The following is a 26,238-nucleotide window of genomic DNA, read 5'->3' on the forward strand; positions in this document are numbered from 1 at the left end:
GTATGTGGTGACTATATTCACGATGCCTAGCCGCAGGCTTATCGCAAAAAAAGTCATCTCAACACATAACTATGGACCATGTTTGAGGAGCCGTACAGACACTATGTCCGGCACCAAAAGAACAGAAAGGGCAACAAGCTCCGTTATCTTGTTGAAAACCTTACCCACACACGGCTTCTCCGGCAGTTGGAGTCGGATCTTTCGGTGACTCTTCTGCCCGAAACAAAAGCCCGCCTAATACACCGCATCAAGGAAGAAGATGCCAAAAAATATCTTCCTGAAGAAACATATGAACAGTGGTATCCACGTTTGCCCGAGACAGCAGAGCTGCAGAAGAAACACAAGACAGAAGACTTTGACTTGTCGCTCCGACAAACATTGATTCACGAACTACGAAGTGCACAAACAGAAACAACAGCTGCAGTAGAAACAGCAACAAGAGGCGCAGAGGCAGAAGCAGAAGCAGAGGCAGAGGCAGAAGCAGCGGATTCAAGCATAGAAACAGACATTCGCACAGACTTTATCCCAGATGCTATGGACACATCTGAGTCAGACGAGAGTTCCGAGGAAGAAGCAGATCTTTCCGACAAGACGTCCGACCTGGCTTCTGACGACGAGTTAGACGGAGATGCTCTTTACGCCCGCAAAAAGGCACGTGTCTGGGACCATTCATTTGACCTGGTCCAAAGCTGGTCTCGGAAACAGTACACGCTTCGAAAATGGGGCCTCGAGCCTCTAGGACAGAACGACGGGGAAAAGAAATATTCCATACGACACCAGCATACGCAATCCATCAATGCGCTTCTTCATATCAACATGATGAGAGAGAAATGGGACCTAGCATACAAATTGTTCTGCGTTCTTGTGCGGCTCAAGCAAGTCGACGTCCGTTTGGTGTGGCCATTAGGAGTGGAAATCTTGCTCCAGCGGCGAAAGCAGCTCGAACTAACAGGCTCTACCTCAAAACTAGATATGCTCAAGGCTCAGAGCTTTTTGGAGTGGCTTATGCAGATTTATCCCGTTTTCCGTTTCAACACCATTTCCCACAACTCAAATATGGGCCCCGTTTTCCGTTCAGGGTCCACCACGCACGCTCCAATGTTTGTTGTTTCTTTGTTGTGGCAGCTTTTGGTTGAGCGCAAGTATCTCAAACTTCGTGAGACACTAGACGAATTGTTGATGACGCCCCCATATTCCTCCGAGGGTCTCTTCTATCTCATATCAGCCTACTGCAGCTTGGCAGAAAACATTCATTTGGCGTCTCTATATTCGAATTTCGATCAGTCTCCGGATTTCCCTGCCGAAGATGACCAGTTGGGCGACTTGGTTGACGATATTATGCTTATTGGATCCAAAGATACAATCAAAGCGAGAATATTGGAGAACCATACACGAGTTCGGTTATTGCTCGAGTCTTGTGACAAGTACAACTTTGAGTACCCGAAGGACATCATCAAAGCAGAAATTGAAGGTATTGCATCGATTTTGAAAGGCGAAAGCGATTTTGTTTCGCTTGTTGATTCTTTCAAAACTCCAGAACCCCCCAAGTCTGAATTTGCTCTTGTAAATGGCCGTGTGATACCTCATCTGCCCGGCTCAAGGGCCATACCGCCGCAATTTCTCTCTCGTGTGATTTGTGGCAAATCCAAGAAAGCGAAAAAGCAGTCTTGGGTCTGGTTTTGGTGCACGCTTTCCAAGGACGGCAAAGATGCCATTTGTGATATCTGCGGCCAAATTTTGCGTCGTCCGTCTAGTTCCACAATCCTGTTGAGCCGCCATATCAAGACACACGGAATCACGGAAGAGAGCTTTAGCGACAAAAAAATCTCTCTTCTCAAGAAAGATGTGGAGGCTTTGCTTCCGTCTCAAGCTCCACCTGTTGCTGAAAACGGGACTCCTCGCGTTCTAGATTGGAGTGCTGTGACTCGGCGAAAAGCAAAAAATGCTCGTCAGAAAGAAGGACGACTCGAAAGCTCCCAAAAATCCCTTTTGGAAGCATCAGCAGCTCCTGTGGGACTTTCGCCAACGGAAGAGAACGTCTCTGCCTCAGACAACCTGGATGCTGATTCGGACCACGCAGACTTGAATATGAACATGTCTGAAGATCAAAGGACATCAGTCGAAGAAGGCAACATGGACCAAAATGTTGAAGTGGGACAAGAGGGAAAAACCAACGCTATTTCGGAGCAAATAAATGATACAATTACCCTGGGCCCAAGAACGAAAATCTCTCCGAAGAGTTCGCCAATTCCACCTGGCTCAAAAAAGTCGCCTACATCGGACAAGCATTTGCATTCTGCGTGTTTGCCTATCACTGATGTTTCTACCAATGTGTTTGAATATCAAAACATGGGTTCAGAAGAGCAGGCCTCTCCTGAATCCACGCAGGGAAATGATTCTGGGAAAGCAAAATCGAAACAATCAAGTTTTGTTGCGAAGTATACTGAAGGCTTTAGCATGCATGAAAGTCTGGAAAGTGAAGAAGATGACTTGCAATTTTTTGCTAACTCTAAAAGCCAGTTTCTGCACCAAAAAATATTCAGCCCTGACTCGACTTTCGATAGTCGTTTTGACGAAGCGGAAGTCAGCAAAAACTTCCACGAGTTTGCGACACAGACCCAGAGATCACAGAAAAAAGACAATCTGGATGGCTTATCTGAACAGGAAGATGTTGAAGCCCAGGATCATTTGACTTCCTTTGGCTTTGAGAGTAGTCGAGATGCTACGGAGAATAAAGACGATAAATCTTCCGACTTGGAAAACAATTTTGAGGATGCTAATGATGAAATGTTTCCCAATCCACTTGAAGAGGCCAATCCTGTGCTTTCGGAAAGCGAAGACTACACAGATCATTTTGACTCAGCCCTTGAAAGCTTCCCTAAAAGTAAGCAGGAGGAAATGGAGTTTGATTTTGACTTTGACTAGTGCATAACTATTTACATCGACATTAATAACATCAATCAATGCATTAAACATTCCCACTGTGTATTCCTAATTTGTTCCTAACGTATAAAGCTGGGCGTCCCCTGTGTTTTCCCTAATGATTAAAGTCCCTGACTGTGTTGGCGAAACACGGATTGTAAACCGATCAGGGCCTGTTCGAGTAATGGGAAATGCTGTCCAGCCACTTGGAACCCGCCCAGTGAACATGTTGTTCGTGCTTTGATTCCCATTCGTTCCGTGCACAGATACGTTTGTTGCTTCCGATGTAGGGATTGGCGTTCCAGAAGGAAACGTCCTAGTCGGATGCATGCCATGGTTGGGAGGATTGGTCTCCTGTGGAACTTGTGCAGTTCCTTGAGGCTGTGGTGGTGTCAGAGCCTCTACAGCGAAAACATTTTTCCGGCACAACGGGCAAACGCTTGATCTTTCAAGCCAGTCTTTCAAACATCCCATGTGAAGGATATGACCACAGCGAAGCTTCTTTGGTCGCCGCCGGGGTATTAATGGTTTGTGGCGGCGTGCCTCGTATGCTTCTGGCGAGTGCATGTTATCACGGCAGATAATACACATGTAGTCAGCAGCATTCAAATCTTCCACAGTAGCGTCTTCGAGTTGCTTGTCCAAACTTTTAGCTTGAGAGAGAAAAGCTGCAAGCCTTTTCGTTTTTTGAACAACCTGAAGCATGGAGACGATTCCGCCTTGGATCATAGAGATTGGTGGTGGAAGGTTAGAATGCACGTAGAGCATGTAGCTGAAAATCAAATAGAACACGCTCTTGATCACCGATGACAAAATCTCCAATGTTTGAGTATAAAGCGGCTTGTTTTCCCACACTTGCTCGGTTTCATCATCATCATTGTCATCGTCAAATAAATCTTCGTCGCCTGATCCGGAATGTTCGGCTCCGTCAGTTGGAACAGATTGCTGTGTCGGAGTACGTACACTAGCGTCGGGATGTGGAACACACCTGTAAAACATAAGTTCATACACATTCAATCCAACTTTCCACAAGTAAGCAAAGCTGTCTGTTGCCATAACCGCGAATTGGATTCCGTAGAGTAAACTTCCGATCGAGCTTACGCCTTGAAAAACATCGAAAACTAAAAGCTTCGCCATAAACACATCAACCACGATTGATACGAGGAGGTAAAACATGAAAATGCTCGACGCAAATGTGCGGAATATGAGCGATGGCGAATTGATGTTGTGTAGGTTATTGACTGTCATCAACTGAAGATGCTCAAGTCTATCCTGATTGATGATATGATACAGCTTGAGAAGGATAGTGGTTCCTCCCCAAAACATGCTGAGAAGAACATTGTCATCGTTGAACAAAATGAAGAGCAAACTAAGTCCGTAGAAAGGCAATTGATCCACCAAATGCTCAGTCTCGATGATCCGGAGATCTCCAAAGAGCAATTTTGTACTGACAAGTCCCCAGAGGATAAAACAAAAGACAACAAAATTGACAAGTAATGTGAGGTGAAAGCTGTCCGTAAGCTCGTGAATTAAAGTGAAGTAATCATATGCTCGAGATGCCAGCGTAAACAAGGAGAGGCCGAACAACACCGTGCTAAATGTGCCATAGAGAATCAACAAGAAACTGTATTTGGCCATGCTTCTATGTCATTGATGCTTCCGATATGCGGAGGTCACTTTATCCGCGTGTCACTTTTGTCTCCCGGTGTGCACACACCATATCGTCGTATACATGCTCAACATTATAGTGTTTGGGTTACTTCAGAGAAAAGTGCGGAATCTTGCTGCGGAAGCTTCCATTATTTTCCTTGAGGGGCGACCCAGGCTTTCGTCTTTTAGATGTTGCACATGAGTTTGAGGATGGAGACCGCGCTAAAGTCTTTGAGGGAGATCGTAAAGAAGGTGAAAGGCTAACAACGGGAGGTTGAAGAATGCTTGTCTCTTTTGATGGCGACGCATTCTGGAGAACTGAGTTACTTCTTCCGCCTGCGGAATTTTCGAGTGTAGTTATAGCGTCCTCGAACTCGTTCAAATTCTTGGTCGCCAGTTCGAGTTTTTTCGAGGCTGATGCACCCATCTTCTCTACTGCAGCTTTAACGTGGCTGATTCGTAAGTCCGTCTTTTCCACGCTGGAGTTTGCACCTGCAACGATAGACCTCGTGACTTCTTCAATTGCGTCATTGAAACCGCTCTTGAGATTAGTGCTTATCTCAGCAGTAGCGGAAGTCAACTGGTTGTTAAAACGGCCATGAAGACTAGCAATTTCCTGCTTTAATTGTTGTGTCTCTGTTTTCAATTGGTTAGAAACCAATTCAATTTTTGAGTTGGTTGCATCTTTCTTCTCTCCTATGAGTTCGTGGCCAGCATCAAGAATGGATCGAGTTGCAGATTCTATTGGATTTTGCAACTGAGTAATTTTACTTTTGAAAAGCAGCTCCACCGTAGCAGTAATTTCTCCAAGCATTTCCTGCTTGAATACTTGACTATTTTTATCCAACTCAATTCTTGCTTGTTCCATTACCTTTTGATGCAAGTGAGAATTTGGTTCGAATTGCGATTTTAGGCTCTCAAAGTTTGAATTATTGAAAGACGATAATTCTTGTAGTTTATACTCCACTTTGAATTTTTCAACCTCTGCAAGCATGGGGGAAAAATCAATGCATCCTTGTAGGGTTTTTGCTATTGAGGCTGATTGTGATTCTAATAACTTTTCAATACGGTCCGCATTTTGTGTGAGATGTTCAAGTAACTGTGCCACCTGAACATTTAATTCAGAAGATAAGGATTCGAGATCAAGACTGATGACATTGTTATCGGTTCGAAACGTTTTGATAATCTGATTTAACGCATTACTCACCTCTTTCACATTACTTTGCACCACTCTGGATACCTGCTCGTTTTGCATAGTATACCTTTTTTGGAGGGAAGTCAAGTCCAGGGAGAGTAACTTAAGTTCTTTGTCTTTGCTCTCCAAAGTGCTTTTGATACTCTGAGAAGACTTTTCCATTTCATTGACTTTTTCGTGAAGCATTTCAATCTCAGAATTTTTCGCATCCAACTTCAACTTTAAACCAGAAATTTCGGACGCCTTCTCTTGCAAGTCAGTTTGGAGACTTGCGACGCTTTTATTGAGTTCCTCGTAGTTCAGGACACTCATCCTGATACCATTCTCCTTGTCTTTGTTTGCCATCAAATCTCTGGTCATGCGAGAGATTTGGCCGGACAAATCGCTCACAAGCACTTTCTTCAAGATCATTTCGCTATCAAATGACGACTGCGGCAAGTTTCGGATGTTCTTCGCCTTGGATGCGTAGTTTAGGGTGCTGATTGTTTCGTGTACATTGATCTTTGCCGGGGATATCGTAGCGATTAATGCTGTCTTTGTTTTCCCTCCGATTGAACCTTGGAGTAATCGCGTTAGCTTTGATTCTCGGTATGGAATATGTTTTTGCTCTTTTCCCTCAGACAACGAATTTATGACTTTTCCAAGGGTAAGCAAACTTTGGTTTATGGAGCCTGCTTCACGTGCGCGTTCGTTAATTGCACCCGATTTATTGATGTCTTCGGAACCAGCCAAATCCACTAGATTCATTTTTGAAATGCGATATTCGGAGGAGCCTGCTGCGTTTTTGACTTCACGGTAAAGATTAATGGTGAAAATGGCATGGGACCGCGATGAAAGATCGTTCACACGCGTGGAGCCAGTGCGGCGCTTGGTGAGACACTTTTTGAGGATATTAAAGCCCATTTCGCTGCTGTCAATGTGGATCTGGGACAAGTTGTGGATTATGGTGGAGGAGGACGGGCCAGGTCCTGAGGTATCGCTTACGAGACGGAGTTTTGATTTGATCGGAGCCAAGTCCAACTCGTCATTAACAAGATCTCGAAGCTCTTCTTTATATAGCTCGACGCACGATAGCTTGACCATATAGTCGCCGTTCAAGACGGAAAAAAGCCGCGAGAGAACCCTTGGGATGATCCCCGCGTGCTCGCCTTCCAAATCGCCGCACATGGAGTACGTTTTGCCCGACCCAGTTTGGCCATAGGCGAGAATCGTGACGTTTAAGCCCTTGACAAAGTCGTCAAACAACGGGAGAGCCACGTTTTCAAATAATAGCTGCTGGTCGGCATTGGGCCCGTACACCTGGTCCACTTTAAACACTTTTCCTCCTGGGAAACTCGATCTGGCGCTTAGAAGTGAAGGCTGGTCTGTGGAAACACCCACGTACGGTTCCTGGGCGCTGAAAACATCGTTCGGAAGCTCTATCACAGGCGGAGAGTTAGCGGCGACTTCTCTTTTGCTGCGGGCTCTGCACCGCACAATCACCTGTATGTTTTCAGACATTATGGAAGAAGAGATGTTGTTTATGTGAGCTGTGCAGGAAATCGCGGTGGTGATTGTGTACTTGGATTGATCCATGCAGTCTGGAAGTAGTAAGACATACATGGGGCTAAAGGAAATGAATTAGAAAATGAATCAGAAAATGAGAGAATGAATCAGAAAATGAGAGAATGAATCAGAAAATGAGAGAATGAATTAGAAAATGAAGTAGGAAATGAAAATCAAATATGTAGAGAGATCGCAAACGAAAGTAAAAAATGAATGTGAACAGGAAGATGGTAAAAGATTCACTGAGAAATTCATTCGTGACCATGCTGAGAAGTTACGGAACAATAGAGCCTGGTTTAGATTTTTTGGTTTGCTTATTTCTGCAACGGCAGGTACTTTATATGATCTGAGGAAGTCCCACTCGAACCTTGAAATTCAAATAATGGTGCAAACTTCAGGTACCATGTTGTCGCTTCTCCAAGAGTTTCCTTGTTGCTCGATTTGCTCAAGAAACTGCTACTTCACTTGACAAAAAAATTGCTGGCGTAGTAACAATATGAATGAACACACACATTTCCTTTCTTGATGCTTAAGTATTCTGTTCTTGTTCTGTCTCCGTAGAATGAACGTGTTGTACTGCTAAGAGACAAAAATCTCCCTTGTTGAAACGAAGGAAGGTGGCTTAAGTATGAACCGAACGGTACATTAAGACACTATTTAGCCCTTTGGTTCAGAAACATAAAGCTGTATATTATGTACTCATTCTTGCTGAAGTCGGTGATTATAAAATAGACCATATTACTACATTGATCAGACAAAGATTTCGAGCATTGTCGTCACATTAGACCTCAGAACAAGAACTTCGGCTATACATTACAAACAGGCTGATTTACTTTTCAGACGTAAGAAAAGACTCTAGCATTGTAGCAGAACGATAACATGTACATGCCAACAGCAAAATCATACACCTATGCAAACATCAGATTAGAACACCTTTGAAGACTTTGATTATCCAGCCTAGTTTCTTGGGATCTGGGTGATTGTCGAAGTTCTAGGACAAGAGGATTAAATGACGCTAGACAAAACCCAATCCAAAATGGTCTTGGATATGCTCCTCCAGTGGTTAGTCGAAAAAATCGTCGTCGCTATCATCACGACGCTCAAACACAATCTGGCTCAGTTTCTTCTCGTCTCGCGAAAGTGAGTCCAAAAGCTCCACAATGTCGGCCTCGCCCAACTTTCGCGTGATGGAACCCATCGAAAGCATCTTGACCAAGTACTGTTCGACTTGATCTGCCCGCTCGGGCCGAACGATACGGACTCTTGCCAATCTTTCCCGCGCAGAGGGCTCCAAGACCTGCGCTAGAACGGAAAACTTTTCTTCTTGGCCTTGAGGAGCAGAGTTTTTCTGGAGCTCGGCCAAGCGGGCGGCTCTAATGGCGTTGAGTTCAGCTTCGTCCATGGAATAAAAGTGTGCGACTGAAGGTGAGAAATCACACTACAGGAAAAGGTGGAGTGAGAAAAAAATACGAGATGCTAAAAAGTCCGTGGTTGATTCAGTCTGTGAATGCTAGTGGGGACTGTTTTTGTTAGCAAAATTGGGTGACGGGACTGAGTGAAATTGTCAGACTAGGTAGCAAACATGACCATACCTTATAAATTAGACAGGCCCAAACCAGAGCGTGAGTAAAAGCATTAGTGCTATAAAATTAGCTTCCTATGTTTGCCAGGGCAGGTCAAGGTCACAGATGTTGTGAGAGTGATAAACGATGATGGTGAAGAGAGTTGAGCGAAGAATCTTAGTTACCACCTGAAACATGATACCTGAAAAAGTCCCTGGAGCATGCGGTGTTGATACCAGAGTTGTGTTTCGACTACTCTTCTTAGTAGTAAACAAAAGACGAGCCGTTGCAAGTTTCACTTGTTTTGTCATTGACTTCAGCCTTTCAAATAGTATTCGGCACATTTGAGTCTCTCAATGGCCTTGAGTTGAGAGTCGAAACTTGAGCTCTTTTGCTGGGATTGAGATATAAGGTGAGTAGATGCATTTCTAACACAGTATCGTTGAATAGGCACAGCATAGAAGATATATACGTCTAAGGCTTCAAACACAATATTGGGCGAACTCTAGGCAACTAAAGTTAATGGCACTGCTTTTCTAGTCATCGTGCAATGAAGTCACACTATACTCTTCAAAACCCAGAAGTATCATGACTTAGTATTTTTAGGTCTAACTGACCTGGTTCCCCTAGTAACCTCTGATTGCGCTGTCAATTAACTTTTCATTGTTCTCACAGTGTTTTCGCTACGTTTAGTTCTACCTTGGACTTGAAAATGGAAACAAAGTAGGTGCTCAATGGTATGCTTTCGTAATAAAACAGAAACCCTCATCGAATATATCAACAGACCAAAAACGATCTCACAATTTGGATTCGATGATGCTGCAACTACATTTTCGTCTCTATTCTGTCGCTGAAAGATTTTTCTACATTGACATCTTCTGCCTCATCCATGACGATCGTGTACTTCGGTCCCTAGATTGCATCTAGCCTCGTCCATCCAGATACACTCGCGCGACCCGAAGGAGCAGAAGAAAAACCTTAGCATATTTGCCAGAGTATTTCTTTCTTCGCAAGGCCCAAGGCTCAACAGTTTCGGGGCTTTTCTACATTTTTTCCAGGGTTCTTGTCCCATTTCATAGTCTTTTGGTTATCGCTGATTCTGGCCCGCACCTGCACCGGAAGTAAGCAATCGGAAAGAAGCGCATTCCACCAACATGAGTGACAAGACGGTCTTACGAAAGTACAAGATTGTCTTTCTCGGCGACCAGAGCGGTACGTATACGGCAAACGCATTTCTTTGCACAAACTAACCTCCAGTCGGGAAAACGTCGTTGATCACGAGGTTTATGTACGACACCTTCGATGACCAGTATGCTGCCACCATAGGCATTGATTTCCTTTCGAAAACCATGTATTTGGAAGACAATAAGACCGTGCGTCTACAGCTATGGGACACGGCGGGCCAGGAGCGGTTCCGGTCGCTCATCCCGTCGTACATTCGAGACTCGCATGTCGCTGTGATTTGCTACGATATCACTAGCAAGAAGTCGTTCGACAGCTTGGCCAAGTGGGTCAATGACGTGCGCATGGAGCGCGGCGAAGAGGTGATTGTGGTGATTGTGGGCAACAAGTCCGATCTCTCTGCCAAGAGACAGGTGAGTGCCGAAGACGCGGAGGCGTTTTGCAAGCTGGTGGGCGGGAAGTTTGTCATTGAAACGTCGACCAAGGCCAACCACAACGTCAAGCTCTTGTTCAAGCGCATTGCCGCGTGCTTGCCTGAGTTCAGCGAAAGCGCAGCGGAGGCCGAACAGCCGGAAACGGTCAATATCAGCATCGAGGCGCCCGAAAGTTCGGGCTGCTGCTGAGTACATACTGCAATATCAAGGGTACGGTGTGAGGGACGTAGAACTGTTCCGTGGGGGGTCTGCTTGGCTCCCAGACGTTAAAGTGCATCTGAATCTTATCTACAGTGTAGGAGTATGAATATAATTCTTTTTAGTGAGCCCAGTGTAGGAGTATGAATATATTCTTTTAGTGAGTCCAGTGTAGGAGTATGAATATTCTTTTTAGTGAATCCAGTGTAGGAGTATGAATATTCTTTTTAGTGAGCCCAGTGTAGGAGTATGAATATATTCTTGTTAGTGAATCCACTGTAGTAGTGATACTAAAGACACGCTACAAGTGCCAACGAATACTGCCATTACAAGATTACCTAGACAAGTTCGAAGGCGAAATAAGTGAACATGACACTGAGATTCAACCTTATGCTCGAGTACGATTCTGCCCGTTTACTGTGATCCTGCCAATTAAACTCTCTGCCAAATGTGGAAATACCCTTTGCCAGAATGGCTCGCTCAGTTGAAAAGGAAAGAATGAAACTTTAAAGCACTCCATAAAAGCCGCATTGTAATGGTCATTCTAACTTTCAGCGAAAATAGAGATAACGCGGGCTTCATAATGGAAAGCATTATACAGTACGATGGTAAAGAGAATAGTAGCGTAAAGCACAATGGCACTTTCAAGACAATACATAGAGACTGGCATCGGCAAGAATCTAGACACGAGAACCGGATCGTAGTTAGGATCTCGTAAGATCTCGAAGAATCTAGTGTTCGTAGGAGGGACATTTAGACGAGAAGAGATGAGTATCTAAAAGGGAAAGGCTAAGTTGAGGCTCGTTCCTTGATTTATGGGCATATGAAGTCCGTACCAAAGTAGAGTGGAGTGGTCCGAAATAGACAAAAGCTAAAGACTCGACAAGACGCATTGGATGACAAAAAGGCAAACAAAGGCACCGAAACGAGAACAAGAAGCCACAACACCTGAAGCAGGAAAGGAACAAAGACGCAATAAAGAACAGGAACAAAGACGAAGCGAAAAAGAAACCAAAGAGAACAAAGATGGAGTCGAAAATGCAAGGAGAGAAAAAATAAGAGGAACAAGGTAAAAAATAGAACGCACGTTCAAACATCACGTTGGCCACGTTTTCAGCCGCTTTTCAAAAGATGAAGGGTAAGAGCGATAGGTGGGACCGGAGGAGAAAAAGAAATTCTGCTAAGAAAAGCAGAGCACAACACTAATCTTTGGCATTAGCACGATCTACGTCAAAGATATCTTTAGTGTTTTACATGCGGGTCGGTTCATGTCGAGGCCCTGCAGATATTAGGCGATGCAACATGGAAGTGGGATCTTTTGATGTATCGACGTCATTGATGCCATTGGCACACAAGAATCTCGGAGCAGAAGAGTCCATGCGAGGAATCCGAGGCTGGCTCCGTAGGGCGCATTATGCGGGCGAATACATTCTCATGCATCGGGGGGCCACCATGACCTGGATATACGAGGACAGAGAAGGAAAAAGGGGCAGCGAGAACGCCCCAACGTCGACAGACGCAAAGGAGATTCGTAAACGGATGTGTTTCCATGCTTTCGGCGCCGCGTCCCTGCTCCATGTCCGGCCACGGCTAAAATGAAAGCACTTTGGATGTTGGGTTATTGTATTGTCTTGTGGTCATGTGCAGACCGGGTGTGGTTAAATGCGCAAACCATAACGCAGCATGGGTAATCTGCCGGGACGCCAGACGATGGATCGGATTCGTATATAGCGGGTTAACGCAACATGAGGTCAGAAATGAAGAAGCACCATCTGAGGCGGAACTGACAGGGCCCAGAACGCGGGGGGGGAGAAGTCGCGGAGTTAACGGGCTGCATCAAACAGAGTCAGCCCCTGGGCTTTCGCGCATGGAGGCAATCATGCAATGGAAATGCAAGTGCAATCGTGCCTCCTGCACGCAGCCCACGCAAACCAGTTCGCTCAAGAATGTGCTAAAATACAAGAAGCTCGGGTGGTGCGGTGCTGTAGGTCGCCAAAAACCAGTAAACAAACACACGCCAAACAAGACAAAAGACAAAAACAGTCCCAGGCCAACAAATTGGTGCTCCAGTGACATGTTGCTTTGCCCGCCCCACAGTCTCTTGCCGTAAGCGATGGGCCCGTGCCCTTTTCTTTGCATGGCCCATGGCCACTTCTGAAACATAGGGCGTATAGTGGGCGCACCGCATCATGTGCGATTTCCGCGGCGCATGGCGGCCCTAGGTTTAGTTCCAGCAAGTCCTATGTGCGCCAGTAGGCACACTCAACACACCCATTGGGGCACACTCAAGACACCTATTGGGACACACTAAACACACCCATTGGGGCACATGGCCGCACCCGTTTCGGAGTCCGCCCCTGCAAATTGGCCGCGCCGCCGCTCTGCACAACCGGCCCATCTGTGCCTTAATCCTAGCCCATGTATGGCCACTAGTCTTGGGAGCAAACGCCCCTGAGGTGGATGGTGACGCACCCTCGGCACGAGGCATACCCGATCTGCAGGACAAGAGCCTGCTTTGCATCTTCGGCCACCGATTTTTTTTGGCAAAGGCCCGGTTTTGTTCCAGTATCAGCCTGCCCAAGCATATAGCATTGTACCACTTTCAGTGGCAGGCTGTTTTCATAGATTTTCTCGCTGCTTTGCGCCGTCTTGTGCCTTCTTTTCCCTTTCGTAAAGCGCCGCATCTGTGCGAGCTGGCTGGTGGCCCCTCTGGGTGCAGGTGCATCTGCGCCGCTCGTCTCGATCTGGTGCGCTCATGCGCACCGACGAAATTCGCTGGCGCATGAATTGCGCGGGCCGTTGTTCACGTTTGCGCGCCCCGCCGACCCATGGCGCGCCTTTCTCGTTGTGGCCTGCGGCCCGCAGGTACAGTTTGATTGTCTTGACGTGGGCTTCTTTTTTTAACCCGCGCATTTGTCAACCACTAGTGATTGATTTTTTTTTTTTTTTTTTTTTCCCTTTTCTGCTTGCCGTCTATCCCGCCCGTGAGGCTGTAACTGAAAAGGTTTGTTTCTCGCTTTAGATATCTGCTGTCGTCCTCATCCTCGATAACCAGTGCGTCCTTGTGCCTAACGTTTGTCTCGGCAGAACAATTCAGGAACAAGATTGTCGAAAGAAACGACACAGTTAGCTAGAGCAACTGAGGATCACACAACAAGGAAAGAATCATCAAGATCAAGGCAAGAAAGTCAACAAGGCAAGAAAGAACAAAGCAAGCCAAACAAGCAAGCCAAAGAAGCAAGACAGCAAGAAAATCAACTAGTCAAGAAATAATCAAACTAGTCGAGACAAATAATCAAGGCAACTAGTCAAGACAAATAATCAAGGCAACTAGTCAAGACAAATCAGAAGTCAAGACAAATCAGCAAGACACAACTAGTTAAGACACAACAAACAAGACACAACTAGTTAAGAAACAACTTGTCAAGTCACAACTAGTTAAGACACAAAAAGCAAGACACAACTTGTCAAGTCACTAACAGTCAAGTCCAGTCAAGTCAAGTCAAGTCAAGTCACAGTCAAGTCACAGTCAAGTCACTAACAGTCCAGTCAAGTCAAGTCAAGATAACTTCAGTCATCAGCATCCATCCATCCTTCATCGCTCCATCTTCATCGCCTCCATCTTCCATCACATTCCTTCTAGCATGTCCGACAAGAACAAAAAGCCGCTGAAGGGCCGCGTTTTCCAGTGCACGGGCTTCCCCAACTGCAGCAAGTCCTTCACGCGCTCCGAACACTTGGCGCGCCACCGCCGCAAACACACGGGCGAGCGGCCCTTCACCTGCCCGCACTGCTCGAAAAACTTCTCGCGCCTCGACAACCTCCGCCAGCACAAACAGACGGTCCACGCCTACGAAAACTACATCAAGCACCGCCTGCCCGACTCCGCGGCCATGCGCCTGCCCGACTTTGCGCCCGACTTTGCCGCCGCCCAACGCGACCGCGCGCCCTTCTCCGTCTACTACCCGTGGCCCTACCTAGCGCCGCACCTGGCGCCCATCCCGCCGTCGACGCCCGGCGCGCCGCCGCAAGCCTCGCCTGCTGCCGTTCGCGCGCCCACGCCGCCGGCGCTGACCGAGGCGTTGCGCGAGCCGCCCAAATTCAACCCCAAGTTGCGGCCGCGGCCGTTGGCGCTAACGCACTCGTTCCAGGACGACAGCGCGCTCGCGCCGCCGCGCATGGCGGCCCACATCGACCCGCCCTTGAAAACGGCGCCGCCCGCAGCAGGCTTTGCCGCCCTGTACAAGTCCGACCTGTACTACCGGCCCGTCGGGTCGCTTCTCCTGTACCCGTGCCTGATGACGGTGCTGCCGTTGTCGCCGCTCTTCCACCAGTCGTTCAACCAGGTGGCGCCGCCGCCCGCATCCAGTGGCGCCGCCCGCGGCGCGCGCGACCTGCTTGTGCTTCCTCAGCCGCAGGCGCGCGACGCCGACCGCGGCAATTGGCTCGCCCGCATGCTCAACGAGCCGTCGCGCAAGCCCACCATCGACAGCCTAGTGGACGAGGAAGACGACAAGGCGAGCCAGACGGTGTAGCCGAGACGATTCGAGCTTTCGTCTGAGCACGTAATCACGACACCGACATGCAACGACACTACACCGACCTGCATCGACACTACATCGACATATATCGGTTCCCTCAGCCGAAACGTCTTAGGTCTTAGGTGTCATGTGCCGTCTACGTCTGCAAGCTTACCTAGTGCCATAGCTTGGATCCATGACTGCTTGGATCCATGACTGCTTGGATCCATGACTGCTTGGATCCATGACTGCTTGGATCCATGACTCCTTGGATCCATGACTTCCAATCGGTATCTGTCTCCTCTTGAGCGCATCGATCTTATTGCAGATCTTGACGCGGATGTGGTCTTGGCGGAGATTTCCGGCCTCGAGCAACTACTGGTTTCATTCTTTCGCTCAGCGTCTGAGCTTTAACGGGCTTGCTACTGACTCACCCATTAGTTGTGAACACTGGCTCTGATGACAATTGAGTCGACAGTTGGTGATGAGTCAAGCTGGCTATGATTCGACTCAGTATCTGATGACTCGACACTAAGCTGATGACTCAACACTAAGGTGATGACTCAACACTAAGCTGATGCCTCAACACTAAGCTGATGACTCGACTCAGCATCTGATGATTCGACACTAAGCTGATGGCTCAACACTAAGCTGTTGGCTCAACACTATGCTGATGTCATGACACCATCGTTCTGGATAACATTGAATTCGGCCTATTTACCTCGAGATGACCCTTAATTTTATGATTCGCGTACGACTCGAGTACCATAGAGTATATACCTCCTTAATGAGTACACTTTTTTATGAATAGTCAGTGCCATTGCACGACCCATCCGATGTCTCGTTTTCTCGTAAGATTCCCCTGCTGGGCATGTCCGACGAGCTCTTGAAGAATGAGAAACTGTGTTTCGAGTCTCCGAAGATCGTCTCCATCCAACTTCTCGTGTACTATTCGAAGAAGTCCCAGTATGGCATTTTTCGCCCGCTCAAGCACAAGAACATACTCATGGTACTTCTCCCAGAACCTCGCTTCGGCTTCATATTTCACAGCAACGTTTTTCTTGACATTCTGGATGTTTTCAATGCTTCTTCGGCTTACATCCTCAGCTAGTTTGGGAAGCACAACCTCTCTCAAGAGCCGCTCGTACTCAAAATATATTTGTAGAAGCTCGCTATTGGCCTTCTTTTTACCCTCTAGAATCCTCATGAGCTTGGCATTGTCACACAAAAGCTGCCGTAGCCTACCGTTTTCCACATCCAGAAACTGCTCCTCTTCATCCTTCATTTGGTCAAGCTTGTATTTGGAATCGAGATAGTGCCGGAGCTCGTCGCCCTCTTCTTCAACGGAACTTGCTGATTCCGCTTCTGTTTCGGCGTTGAAAGGCGCTGGTGCTCGGAAAGAATGATCTATCAACTTCGCTATGCGGCCAACCAAGTTTTCATTCTCCTCAACTTGTTTTCGGAGCCTTGTGACGAGCAGATATAAAGTATCATAGTTTTCTGTGTTGAGCAAAAAATTCGATTCTCTGGTGGCCATTGTAAGAGCCACTGGATGTTATTGTAGTTGGTATATATGCCTCTTGTATGGGGCACCGTGTGCACGTGATCTCTGGAGTATTCCCGTATACCAACCTACTAGCCTCTGGTCTATGGCGCTTCTATCGTAATGTCGTAACCTATAGAAAGAGAAACCTAGTAAAAAGCAGAGTTTGTGGATTGTGGTGACTTGAGCCCACCAATAGAAAGAAAGTGAGGTATTCCGTTGCTGGAAATATTCTGTCAAAAGTGACATGCCAATGCACCAGAGAAAGCACCGCTTTCCCTCCAGCATTAATTGGCCCGCAGCTGCTGCAATGACTGTGCCTGTCTCCGCTCGTGCTTCCCCTTGCGCATTGCCTGCTTCAATGCCACGGAGTCCAACGGATCAAGCAACTCGAACGAGCAGAGAAGCTCCTCGGAAACACTCATGACCGCACCCCAATTGTCGAATTCGCCACAGTAGTTGGGAGCACTGAACACTGTGACAAGCGTACGATCATTGAAAAACTCGTAGCCGTCCTCGACCACCATGTGTGCACGGCAAACCAAGTCGAAGCCGAACTTCAGGAGGAACTTATTGATGGCCACTTTAGAAAATACATAAGACACGCCTCGCTCGTTGTCTTCCCACTCATTTATGGTGTCTGCGGGATCGGACCATAGCAAGTCATTGAGCAAGCCAAAATCTGGCACGTCGGTGGGACGAGCAATGTTACGAATCTCGTCCATCGAGTTCAACACAGGCGAGAGCCCGCCATGGACACAGAAGATCTTGCCTGCGACAATTGCGGCAATTGGAAGGGTGTTGAACGTGTCGATAAATAACTTCCACGTTTTAATATTGCATCTGCGCTTGCACTCATCGTAAAAGCCGTACACACGCGTGACATTGGCGCATTCGTGGTTGCCTCTGAGAAGGAAAAAGTTTTCCGGGTATTTGATCTTGTAGCAGAGAAGAAGGAGAATCGTCTCCAATGATTGCTTGCCGCGGTCAACGTAGTCGCCCAAAAACAAGTAATTTGTCAGCGGAGGAAACCCGCATTTGGTGAAAATCCGAATCAAGTCCGAGTACTGGCCATGGACATCGCCAACGACTTTCACCGGGGAAGAGAGCTCGAGCAACGACGGTTGCAGCAAGAAAATCTCACGCGCTTTGGCGCAAATAAGCAGAATTTCTTCATTCTTCAAGCACACAGACTTTGTACGCTTGCCCGAATAACCAGCGTCCAAGAGCCGCTGGATGAAATCCTCAATATCAATGACATTGTTTGTGTGAGTATGCGGGTCCGAATACTCGGCCACATTCCTACTTGAGCCTCGGCGCGACGCCTGCAAGCTTGAGGACGCCGAGCGGGCCGAGCGTTTCGAGCTGACAGACATGGTCTCGGCTCTGTCGTCGGCGGAGTTGCCTCCCGTGTGCTGCGGCGTTAACGCTCCTGGAGTCGGAGATAAAATGCGGGCCGAGTGGTTTGTCGAGGACCGCAGAAGCGGCGCAAGCTCGTCGCCCGTAACAGACACGCGAGAGTGTTCGGTCTCGTTTGTGTTTCGGCGGAGGAGAATCGGCTTGTCCGGTTCAGGGGCGGCCATGGACGCGTGAAGGCCATTTTCATCAAAGGCGCTCAGGTTGCTTCGGAAGCTGGTCGGTAGCGATGCAGACGAGTTTTTGCGGCTGACTTTGGGCAGGTCCTGGTGGTTGGAGGTGGAGAGACGCGAGCGCACAGAGCGGCCCGACTTGGCGGACGAGCCTGTGTCTGTGCGCGAGAGGGACAAGCCATTTTTCGATTTGGAGGGGCTGTTACCCATCAGCGGCTGTGGAAGTGGCGGTTGTAAACTTTGTTGGGGCGAATGGAGGCGCTAATAACCACGGCGGTTAGAGGTGTTTAGACACTTAGACACAAAGCGCAAGGCGGGAAATGCCAACTGTAGAGGCCAAAAGAGTATTGAGCAGTTAAGGTAAAAGCGGAAACCTTGTGACTTGAACCCCAATCGATGGATATCTGGCCTGGGACTAGAGCAGTCTGGAGATGGGAAAATGCGAGAGTTGCTGGGGAAAAGAAGGGGCGAAACAAAAGAAATGCGGAGCTGGATTCAACTGATGCAGACGGGAGTATGCAAGAAGAAAGAATGCAAAGGCGCTAGAGGGCGGGTTTTCGTTTCTGCCGAAAGATGTTAGAACAAGCAAGTGAAGGAGTAGGTGGAGGTGAATGGGTGCAGAAGGGCGATAGGAAACATGGTGCGCGCACGACCCGCCTTCGACTGCCATTTGCGTTTCAACATGGGCAAATAGGTCTTCCAGGGTTGGTACTATTCGTGTGAAGAGGGAGAATAGGTTGGTACTTCGTACTTGGCCTCTGTGCTGGGAAATATGATGGGCGAAAAGGGAGCTGGGAAATACACCCGTACCTCTGTTGCTCGTACTTAGATGCAGTCCTCGGGTGGGGACAACAAGCTGGCATTGAGATGAGCGCTACGAGCGGGTCAGAGAGCTAGCCCAGTATGGGAAGGTGAAGCAGCATAGGGCAGTTTGAAGAACAATTGGGCGGGCGGGGGGTGTGTTTGGTCACGTGTGTTGTGTCACGGGGTGTATTCTTGTATTCACGTCACGTGCATTCCTATCGCGCTAGGTGCCCCGAAAGATAGCGATTGCCCCTATTCCAGTAATGGCAGAGCTAGTACCGGATGAGTCTATGAGCAAAAGGTTGGGTCGTCATTCAATTCTTTCTGATATTAGCCGTTTTGTGTCGTCGTCTTTTCCGCGGTTCTATTCCGTAAACTATTTTTGACACTTGTGTCACCGCAAGAACCTTCCCGTTTGGGAAGGCGATTGCAGCGTGCATTATCGCGGATTTTCGCCCACTATTAAATCTCTCCCCCCGCGCACTTTTCTAATCTTTTCTCACCACTTTATTTTCCCCTTCTTCCCCCACCCCCAAACTTTTCCCCCAACTTTTATTTCGCTTGGTTATGCTTAGTTATGTTCGCCGTCATTCCAGAAGACCATGAATCGTGCCATAAGCGAAAACCACGACTGCTTCAGTCTCAGGAGACCCGCACGGGTGCTAATTCGGGTTTCCTGAGACTGACTGCTTCTAAACAACCATTAAATCTTTCTTTTACTCCGGTGTCGTTGCTGGACTATCGCCGTGTGGCCAAGACGCTTGCCTTGGCCTTTGACAAGGACCCGTTTGTCAACTATATCCTCAACACCCAAATCGAGTACGACACATCCCAAACCCGCCAGATCAAAAAGAAACACGACTTGATGCTTTCTTTTTTCGAGCATTCTGCCTACGAATGCATGTCGCTTGGCGGGTTGGTTTTGGCTATCAAGGATAACAACTTGGAGCTGGACTTGATTCAGCAGCGTCTCAAAGCGCTGGCAATCGCCAAGGTTCCATTTTTGGGTGTGGCGTGCTGGAACAAGTTGGTTTTTGATGAAGGCCTGAAGTGCTTCGATTATGCCGAATCGTTGCCTTCGTTGGCGAACATCCATCCGACATCTTTGAAGTTTAACCTTTTCTCGTCTTTAGCCAAATGCCGCCGTCGAGTTAGCAGAATTGGCCAGGTCTTGTTGGAAGACAACCGAGACTCTGTGCTCGCAACAATGCTTTCTTCGTCGTCGCTCAAGGTTGCTGATCAAGTTTGGTACTTGGGCGATGTGGGTATTATTCCTACAATGCAAGGCCACGGTTTGGCCAAGAAGTTGATTAACCACTGTGTGGAAAACTACATGGTGGGCAACTGGTGCTACTTGGAGTCGTCAAACCAAGCCAACCGTGGCTTTTACGAGAAGTTGGGCTGGCGTTTGATGAAGACTTTCGTTATCAACGAACCGGAATCTTCTAGTGACGAGTCTGACTCCCTTTCCGGGTCGCCTTCCTCTGGAAAAAGCTTCCTCTCGCGCAAGTCCAAGAAACCTCCTGTTGCAGAGGAACTTCTTTACATGGACGCTTTTGTTTTTTACGCAGAAAAGAAGTAATTAATTCATCAGAGAACAACTAGTTTTGTGATACCGGGCAGTTTGAGTGTTGGTGCCAGCTAATTGACTACTCACCTAACATGTCAGAAGTGTGTTAGGTGGCTAGCTAATTGACTTGTATTAAACATGTCCAACTGCCGTATAGTTATGAATTCTTGTCTGAGTAGATCTGTAGTTAAGAGACAACCCATACAATTGAACGAAGCAATAAGCTTGGTTTACATGTATGGTGGGTATATCTTCACTTATGTATGGCTAAATTCTTCCTCGTTTTCAGTATACTGTCATTGTTTAGGAATGTAACAATACATGCCTGATGTATGGGTCTCGGTACATGAATGCATGATAGTTCAGTCAAATATTCAGAGTTGAAATTTTCAAGTAAAAAAACCAAAGACAATTTCAGAGCACCATTGATTTCAATACACAATGAAGAAATGCCAGTTGTACTGAAAAACGAAAGTACCATCTCGTAGGCTATCTGTACTTTCTGTCCTAGCTCTAAAATTTGACCAAACCGGATAACTTTCATGTTTCGGTTTCTGTCTACGGCTCTGCCGACTTAGCAGGGTCATACATTCCAAACGAGTAGAATAGCGTATTCCCTATACAGCTGTTTTGGAGAAGGTGTCTTCAATCTCTCTTCTATGGATCTGAAACGACCCCATTGAAGCATCGATTAATTTACAAACAACATTCAAGAAAAATAAATGGATTGCTTGATTGTGATTTTAGTCTTCTTTTTCGCTCTTTCATCTTCCTTCTCTTTTCATCTTCCTTCTCTTTACCCTTCCGCTGCATCATCAACACTTTTGCTCCAGCTCCATCTTAGCGCGAAAATCCCATCTTACCAATGCTACGTTTTGCCCGGCTCTTGAGCAGAAGCGCCACTCGCCTCGAGAAAAACCCGTTGATCCATGAAAACGGCTTGTACTACGGAAAGTTCACGAAGGAGGAGTACGAAGAAGCCCGCAAGTTTGTCACGACACAATATGAGAAACTTCAACAAGAAATCAAAGGAACACACAATGTGCGGGAGAACATTGGCAAAATGCCCCAGTTCCCGGCCCAGGGCCCATCTCGCTCGGTCCAGAACTTGCTGGACTTCTTTTCGGAAACAATAAAGACGACCGGCCCCGTCTCGCTTTCGGCATACATGAGACAGTGTCTTACGCATCCAGACTTTGGGTACTATACTACACGCGACCCTCTCGCGGCAGGAGGAGATTTTATCACGTCGCCTGAGATCTCGTCTGTCTTTGGCGAGATGATTGGCATGTGGCTTTTTTCCGTGTGGCAAGCGCAGGGCCTGCCGCAGAAAATCCAGGTGGTGGAATTTGGCCCGGGAAGAGGCACTTTGATCCACGATGCCATGGCTGTGTTCAACCGCTTTGCCAAGGTGTCTGTGTCCATAGTTTTGATCGAAGCGTCGCCGGTGCTCCGGAAAGAACAGGCCAAGCTCTTGTGTCCTGGCGTTGAACAATTCGAGAAAGTGCCTACACCAGAGAATCCTGCTGGGTTCGACTCGTGTCTTTCTAAGTGGGGCCATCGTGTTATGTGGGTCGACACGGAGAAGGACGTTCCATCAGAAGTGAGTTATGTGGTTGCACATGAGTTTTTCGATGCTTTGCCTATCAAGTCGTTTGTTCGGAAAGAAGAGGGCTGGCGAGAGTTGTTGGTGGACTCGGCAGATCACAGACCAGCCCTTTCGGGACTTGAGAGCCCTGCACCGGCTGAGTCCAAGTCTGACTCGACTGCTACCGACTCCAAACTGTCTACATCAGACACAACTGCTACATCGGACACAGCTTCATCGGACTCCGGTTCGGAAACCTCCAACGGCCCAACAGATTCTCTCTTTTTGACCACAGCTCCCCGCGAAACTCCGTCGTCGGCCATTCCCTCGGTAAGTCCTCGCTTCCGTGACTTGCCAGTCGGTTCCCGAGTGGAGATCTGTCCTGATGCCGAACTTTACTTGCTGCGCATAGTGGAACTTGTCAAGAACGGGCAGAATGCTGGCGCAGCGCTTATCATCGACTATGGTCTAGCCAACGACATTCCACTGAACTCTCTCCGTGGAATTTACAAGCACAAGTTCGTGTCGCCGTTTTTCAGCCCTGGTAACGTGGACTTGTCTGTGGATGTGGATTTTGAGAACTTGCGGCTCCTTGCTGCGCCGCATGTCGATGTGTTTGGCCCTACAGAACAAGGTGATTTCCTCCACGAGCTTGGTATAGGTGTTCGTTTCGACCAGCTAATTCAAAGAGCCAACCTGATGGCCAATAAAGAACTGCTTTACGAGTCATATGTGCGGTTGACGGGAAAAGATGAGAACAGCATGGGAAAGATCTACAAGTTTTTGGCCTTGTTACCGAAGAATTCAACCAGGCCTGCTGGTTTTGGCACAGACTCGGACGACTAAGGGACATCATGATGCACAACTCGTAATCTAAAATGTGAGCTATACGACGCCGTGTACATAGAGTATTTGAAGAGAATGAAGTTCGTATGGTTAGTCAACCTCTGACGAACCTATTGTTGCGAAGAAATAAGGACTTGCTTCTGTCTGTACAACCGCAAGTTCTACGACCGCAAGTTGTAGAACTGACAAGATCTCTAAGATGTCTATGTAACGTGCTCAAACTATTTTGTATCGATCTTAGAGGCATCAGAGATGAGTATTATGGATGAAGGCGCAGGACGGTTAAAAGTGAAGATTAAATCGTAGTTTCAAGCTAAAAACCGCATCTGCACCCATATTGAAGAGATGTCACTATCACAAGGCATACGATGATTTACCTGAATCGTTGTCTTATGTGGACATACTTTTTCTATCTATTTATGTTGTCACTATCGTTCTATCTGTCGGTTAATCCTGTCATTTTTCTCTAATGCCGTTTTTGTCATTTTAATGCCGTTTATCATTTCTCTAATGCCGTTTTGTCATTTTCTCTAATGCCGTTGTCATTTCTCTAATGCCGTTTATCATTTCCGTCATGTCTTGGCTAGCCAAATCCCGGATCGGCCCTCGCACTATATCTTAAGAATAGTGCAGTACGCCACCAAAATAACTGTTCTTCTCCATGTTTTCTCCCAGTGCATATAACGCGGCGTTTAAAGTGGCTTCTCGAGTTGCTTCCGCTCCCACTGTTGCATCTTCGGCATTCTTGCAGAGTCTGCGGTTCAAAAGCACCAAACTCGGCGAGTTTGTTCCTTCTCCTCCCAAATTGCCAAAGGAACAGCAGGCAGAGTTTGAGGCGCTACAGAAGCTTGCTAACTCGCAGGCGGCTATCGACGAGTACAACAGGCAAATCGAAGAGACCGGTGTGGCTTCCAGCGATGTGGCTACACTGTCAAAGACAGATATTGGCACGCATGCTCAGTATTTCAAGACGATTCCTGAGTTTGAGGGCGACGTGAATCCTGTCACGGGTGAGCGGGGCGGCCCAAAGCAAGATCCGTTGAGACACAACGACTGGTCGTTCAACGGGCGCGTGACGGATTTCTAGGTCCACTAACGCTGGCCTGATTCTGATAGACGTTCAAGGACGCTTTGAATGGTTTGTAGGTAATAGAAGCAATCCAGTTGTCACCCTATAGATGTACTATGAACGTGCTGTGGGCGTGAGATGTCTATATGATAGATGCCATGGATGTATCTGTTATATGAATTGCTATAGCGGATCTAATGAACTGTTAATATGTGTATGAGCTACGAATGTACTAACCGGATCGTCTAACTGTATCAACTTAGTGAGCTCTTATGTACTTGAAGCACTTATGGTTCTTCAATATTGCCGATCTTTGGTATAGTCAGTACTACCTGATGGAAAGCCGCAGACATGATTCTAATAGAATGCCACCTAGATATAGATGCAACAACCTGATAGAGTTGCCTAGTTAGATTCAAGCTGCCCGAAGTGTTTTATAAATGTTAGGAAGAATAGATTTTTTACGTTTGTCTCATCAATTCGGCCATTGAGACTGAAATCAGCTTTGCACATTTTCCTAGGTTTGGCGATTCAACACAAAAGACTGAAAAAATGCAAAAATGCAAAATTACAAAATGGCATAACCCTATAGAACTAAACGTAGCCATCGAAAAAAAACTTTCGTTGACTCAATGTCCAAATTTCAGGTCCTTCTATTCCCCAGTTAAATACTCGTACTTAATACCTTCACTCGCGCCGTTTCTGCATCTTAAAAGCCACCGATGGATTTTGATCCGCTTCTGCTCTTCACACCTGCCCCAAGTGAGCCAGAATCTTCTGAAGCGTCTTATTTCTCCAATGACGCTCAAAAAACTCTTTTGGGTTCTCTCTCCAGCGTCGACAATGCCGCCCCAGACCTGGACTCTGAAATCTCAGATGAGATGACCTATCTCCATGTCCACGATCTCCCACTTCTTGCCATGAAGCCACCAGCAGAAGTGCTACTTGTCTTTCTCCGGCTCTTGGCGCCCGACGAAAAGCGCAATTTCGGTCCGGCCGAGGCGCTTTGTCTAGATACCGATGCTGTCTTTGCCAACAAGAATGTCGAAAGTCTCGTTACAGACACCCTCACCTGGCTTGGGCCCCGAAGTTGCCGGTTCCCGTCCCGTTCGCTGTTGGCTTCCGTTTCACAGCTCTCTGAAACTCTCCGCAAGGCTTTTCCTCAGGAATACAACTCGTGGCTCACGCGAATCATCTCTTCTGATCTAGCCTGGGTGTCTGCGCCTAAAGCGGAGGAAATCAAGTCTTTGGCATCGCTCCGGTTGGCAGAAAACTGCGGCAGAACAGCACAGCCAGAGCTTTTGCGCCACATTGATATTCCTAGCCTTCCAAACCAAATCCTCTTGAAGGAACCTTCTCTCACAGCAGATAATCTTGGGCTCAAGACTTGGGGCTCTTCTTTGGTTTTGAGCACTCGCTTGGCAAAATCTCCGTCTTATCTCAATGGATCTGTCCTCGAGCTTGGAGCAGGAACAGGCTTGGTCGGTATGGTTTCTTGTCTTTTGGGTTTTGCTACAATGTTGACAGACCTTCCGGAGATTCTACCGAACCTACAAGCCAACGTGAAACTCAATGGAATTACCAATGCTGAAACAGCAGTCTTAGACTGGAGCAATCCTCTGGCCTTCTTAGACCACCATGGCGCTGTGACATTTTCGACTGTTATCTTGTCTGATCCTCTTTATTCGTCAAAGCACCCAAAGTGGATTGTCGACATGCTCAATACTTTTCTCAGTGCAGACGAAGATGCCAGAGTTCTTCTTCAGATACCGCTTCGGCGCAATTTCGAGAAAGAACGAGACAATTTGTGGCGTTTACTAGAGGAAAACAAATATGAGGTTGAAGAGGAAGACTACGACGATGGATACGATGACTTTGGCGAAGTCAAGTTCTGCTTCAAAAAACTCCGTCGGTGTTCCAGGGCAACTTCGTGATTATACTGCTGCATAGACTATTAGAGAAACAATAGATCAAATGAGTATTTGAGACTCACCTCAACCAATGATGTAGATTTAAAAATG

The 26,238-nt window shown here is 47.2% G+C and overlaps 12 protein-coding genes across 12 annotated transcripts; 7 read left to right on the forward strand and 5 right to left on the reverse strand. All coding sequences in view use genetic code 12, as the record gives it.

Moving 5' to 3' along the window:
• Positions 1-78: 78 nt before the first annotated feature.
• Positions 79-2,925, forward strand: RRN11 (Rrn11p; the record flags this gene model as incomplete). Its single annotated transcript, XM_002619415.2, has 1 exon — positions 79-2,925. One exon carries the CDS (start codon positions 79-81, stop codon positions 2,923-2,925), a length of 2,847 nt encoding a protein of 948 aa, XP_002619461.2.
• A 66-nt stretch (positions 2,926-2,991) lies between these two features.
• Positions 2,992-4,560, reverse strand: FOB63_000585 (E3 ubiquitin-protein ligase; the record flags this gene model as incomplete). Its single annotated transcript, XM_002619416.2, has 1 exon — positions 2,992-4,560. The coding sequence occupies one exon, from the start codon at positions 4,558-4,560 to the stop codon at positions 2,992-2,994; it is 1,569 nt and encodes a 522-aa protein (XP_002619462.2).
• A 118-nt stretch (positions 4,561-4,678) lies between these two features.
• KIP1 (Kip1p) lies at positions 4,679-7,342 on the reverse strand (the record flags this gene model as incomplete). The annotated part of the gene is made up of 1 exon (XM_002619417.2): positions 4,679-7,342. The coding sequence occupies one exon, from the start codon at positions 7,340-7,342 to the stop codon at positions 4,679-4,681; it is 2,664 nt and encodes an 887-aa protein (XP_002619463.2).
• Positions 7,343-8,375: 1,033 nt separating this feature from the next.
• On the reverse strand, positions 8,376-8,714 carry FOB63_000587 (uncharacterized protein; the record flags this gene model as incomplete). The annotated part of the gene is made up of 1 exon (XM_002619419.1): positions 8,376-8,714. One exon carries the CDS (start codon positions 8,712-8,714, stop codon positions 8,376-8,378), a length of 339 nt encoding a protein of 112 aa, XP_002619465.1.
• A 1,314-nt stretch (positions 8,715-10,028) lies between these two features.
• YPT6 (Rab family GTPase) lies at positions 10,029-10,679 on the forward strand (the record flags this gene model as incomplete). The annotated part of the gene is made up of 2 exons (XM_002619420.2): positions 10,029-10,090; positions 10,157-10,679. The coding sequence occupies 2 exons, from the start codon at positions 10,029-10,031 to the stop codon at positions 10,677-10,679; spliced, it is 585 nt and encodes a 194-aa protein (XP_002619466.2).
• A 3,653-nt stretch (positions 10,680-14,332) lies between these two features.
• Positions 14,333-15,223, forward strand: BCR1 (transcription factor BCR1; the record flags this gene model as incomplete). Its single annotated transcript, XM_002619422.2, has 1 exon — positions 14,333-15,223. One exon carries the CDS (start codon positions 14,333-14,335, stop codon positions 15,221-15,223), a length of 891 nt encoding a protein of 296 aa, XP_002619468.1.
• Positions 15,224-16,019: 796 nt separating this feature from the next.
• Positions 16,020-16,745, reverse strand: FOB63_000590 (uncharacterized protein; the record flags this gene model as incomplete). Its single annotated transcript, XM_002619424.2, has 1 exon — positions 16,020-16,745. The coding sequence occupies one exon, from the start codon at positions 16,743-16,745 to the stop codon at positions 16,020-16,022; it is 726 nt and encodes a 241-aa protein (XP_002619470.2).
• Positions 16,746-17,038: 293 nt separating this feature from the next.
• Positions 17,039-18,550, reverse strand: PPZ1 (salt homeostasis regulator; the record flags this gene model as incomplete). The annotated part of the gene is made up of 1 exon (XM_002619425.2): positions 17,039-18,550. The coding sequence occupies one exon, from the start codon at positions 18,548-18,550 to the stop codon at positions 17,039-17,041; it is 1,512 nt and encodes a 503-aa protein (XP_002619471.2).
• A 1,171-nt stretch (positions 18,551-19,721) lies between these two features.
• On the forward strand, positions 19,722-20,726 carry FOB63_000592 (uncharacterized protein; the record flags this gene model as incomplete). The annotated part of the gene is made up of 1 exon (XM_002619426.2): positions 19,722-20,726. The coding sequence occupies one exon, from the start codon at positions 19,722-19,724 to the stop codon at positions 20,724-20,726; it is 1,005 nt and encodes a 334-aa protein (XP_002619472.2).
• An 853-nt stretch (positions 20,727-21,579) lies between these two features.
• FOB63_000593 (uncharacterized protein) lies at positions 21,580-23,148 on the forward strand (the record flags this gene model as incomplete). Its single annotated transcript, XM_002619427.2, has 1 exon — positions 21,580-23,148. One exon carries the CDS (start codon positions 21,580-21,582, stop codon positions 23,146-23,148), a length of 1,569 nt encoding a protein of 522 aa, XP_002619473.2.
• Positions 23,149-23,809: 661 nt separating this feature from the next.
• FOB63_000594 (uncharacterized protein) lies at positions 23,810-24,235 on the forward strand (the record flags this gene model as incomplete). Its single annotated transcript, XM_002619428.2, has 1 exon — positions 23,810-24,235. The coding sequence occupies one exon, from the start codon at positions 23,810-23,812 to the stop codon at positions 24,233-24,235; it is 426 nt and encodes a 141-aa protein (XP_002619474.2).
• A 704-nt stretch (positions 24,236-24,939) lies between these two features.
• Positions 24,940-26,151, forward strand: FOB63_000595 (S-adenosylmethionine-dependent methyltransferase; the record flags this gene model as incomplete). Its single annotated transcript, XM_002619429.2, has 1 exon — positions 24,940-26,151. One exon carries the CDS (start codon positions 24,940-24,942, stop codon positions 26,149-26,151), a length of 1,212 nt encoding a protein of 403 aa, XP_002619475.2.
• Between the last annotated feature and the right edge of the window lie 87 nt (positions 26,152-26,238).

The sequence above is a fragment of the Clavispora lusitaniae genome, assembly GCF_014636115.1.
Source record: "Clavispora lusitaniae strain FDAARGOS_655 chromosome Unknown tig00000003_pilon, whole genome shotgun sequence".
Classification (NCBI taxonomy): Eukaryota; Fungi; Ascomycota; class Pichiomycetes; order Serinales; family Metschnikowiaceae; genus Clavispora; species Clavispora lusitaniae.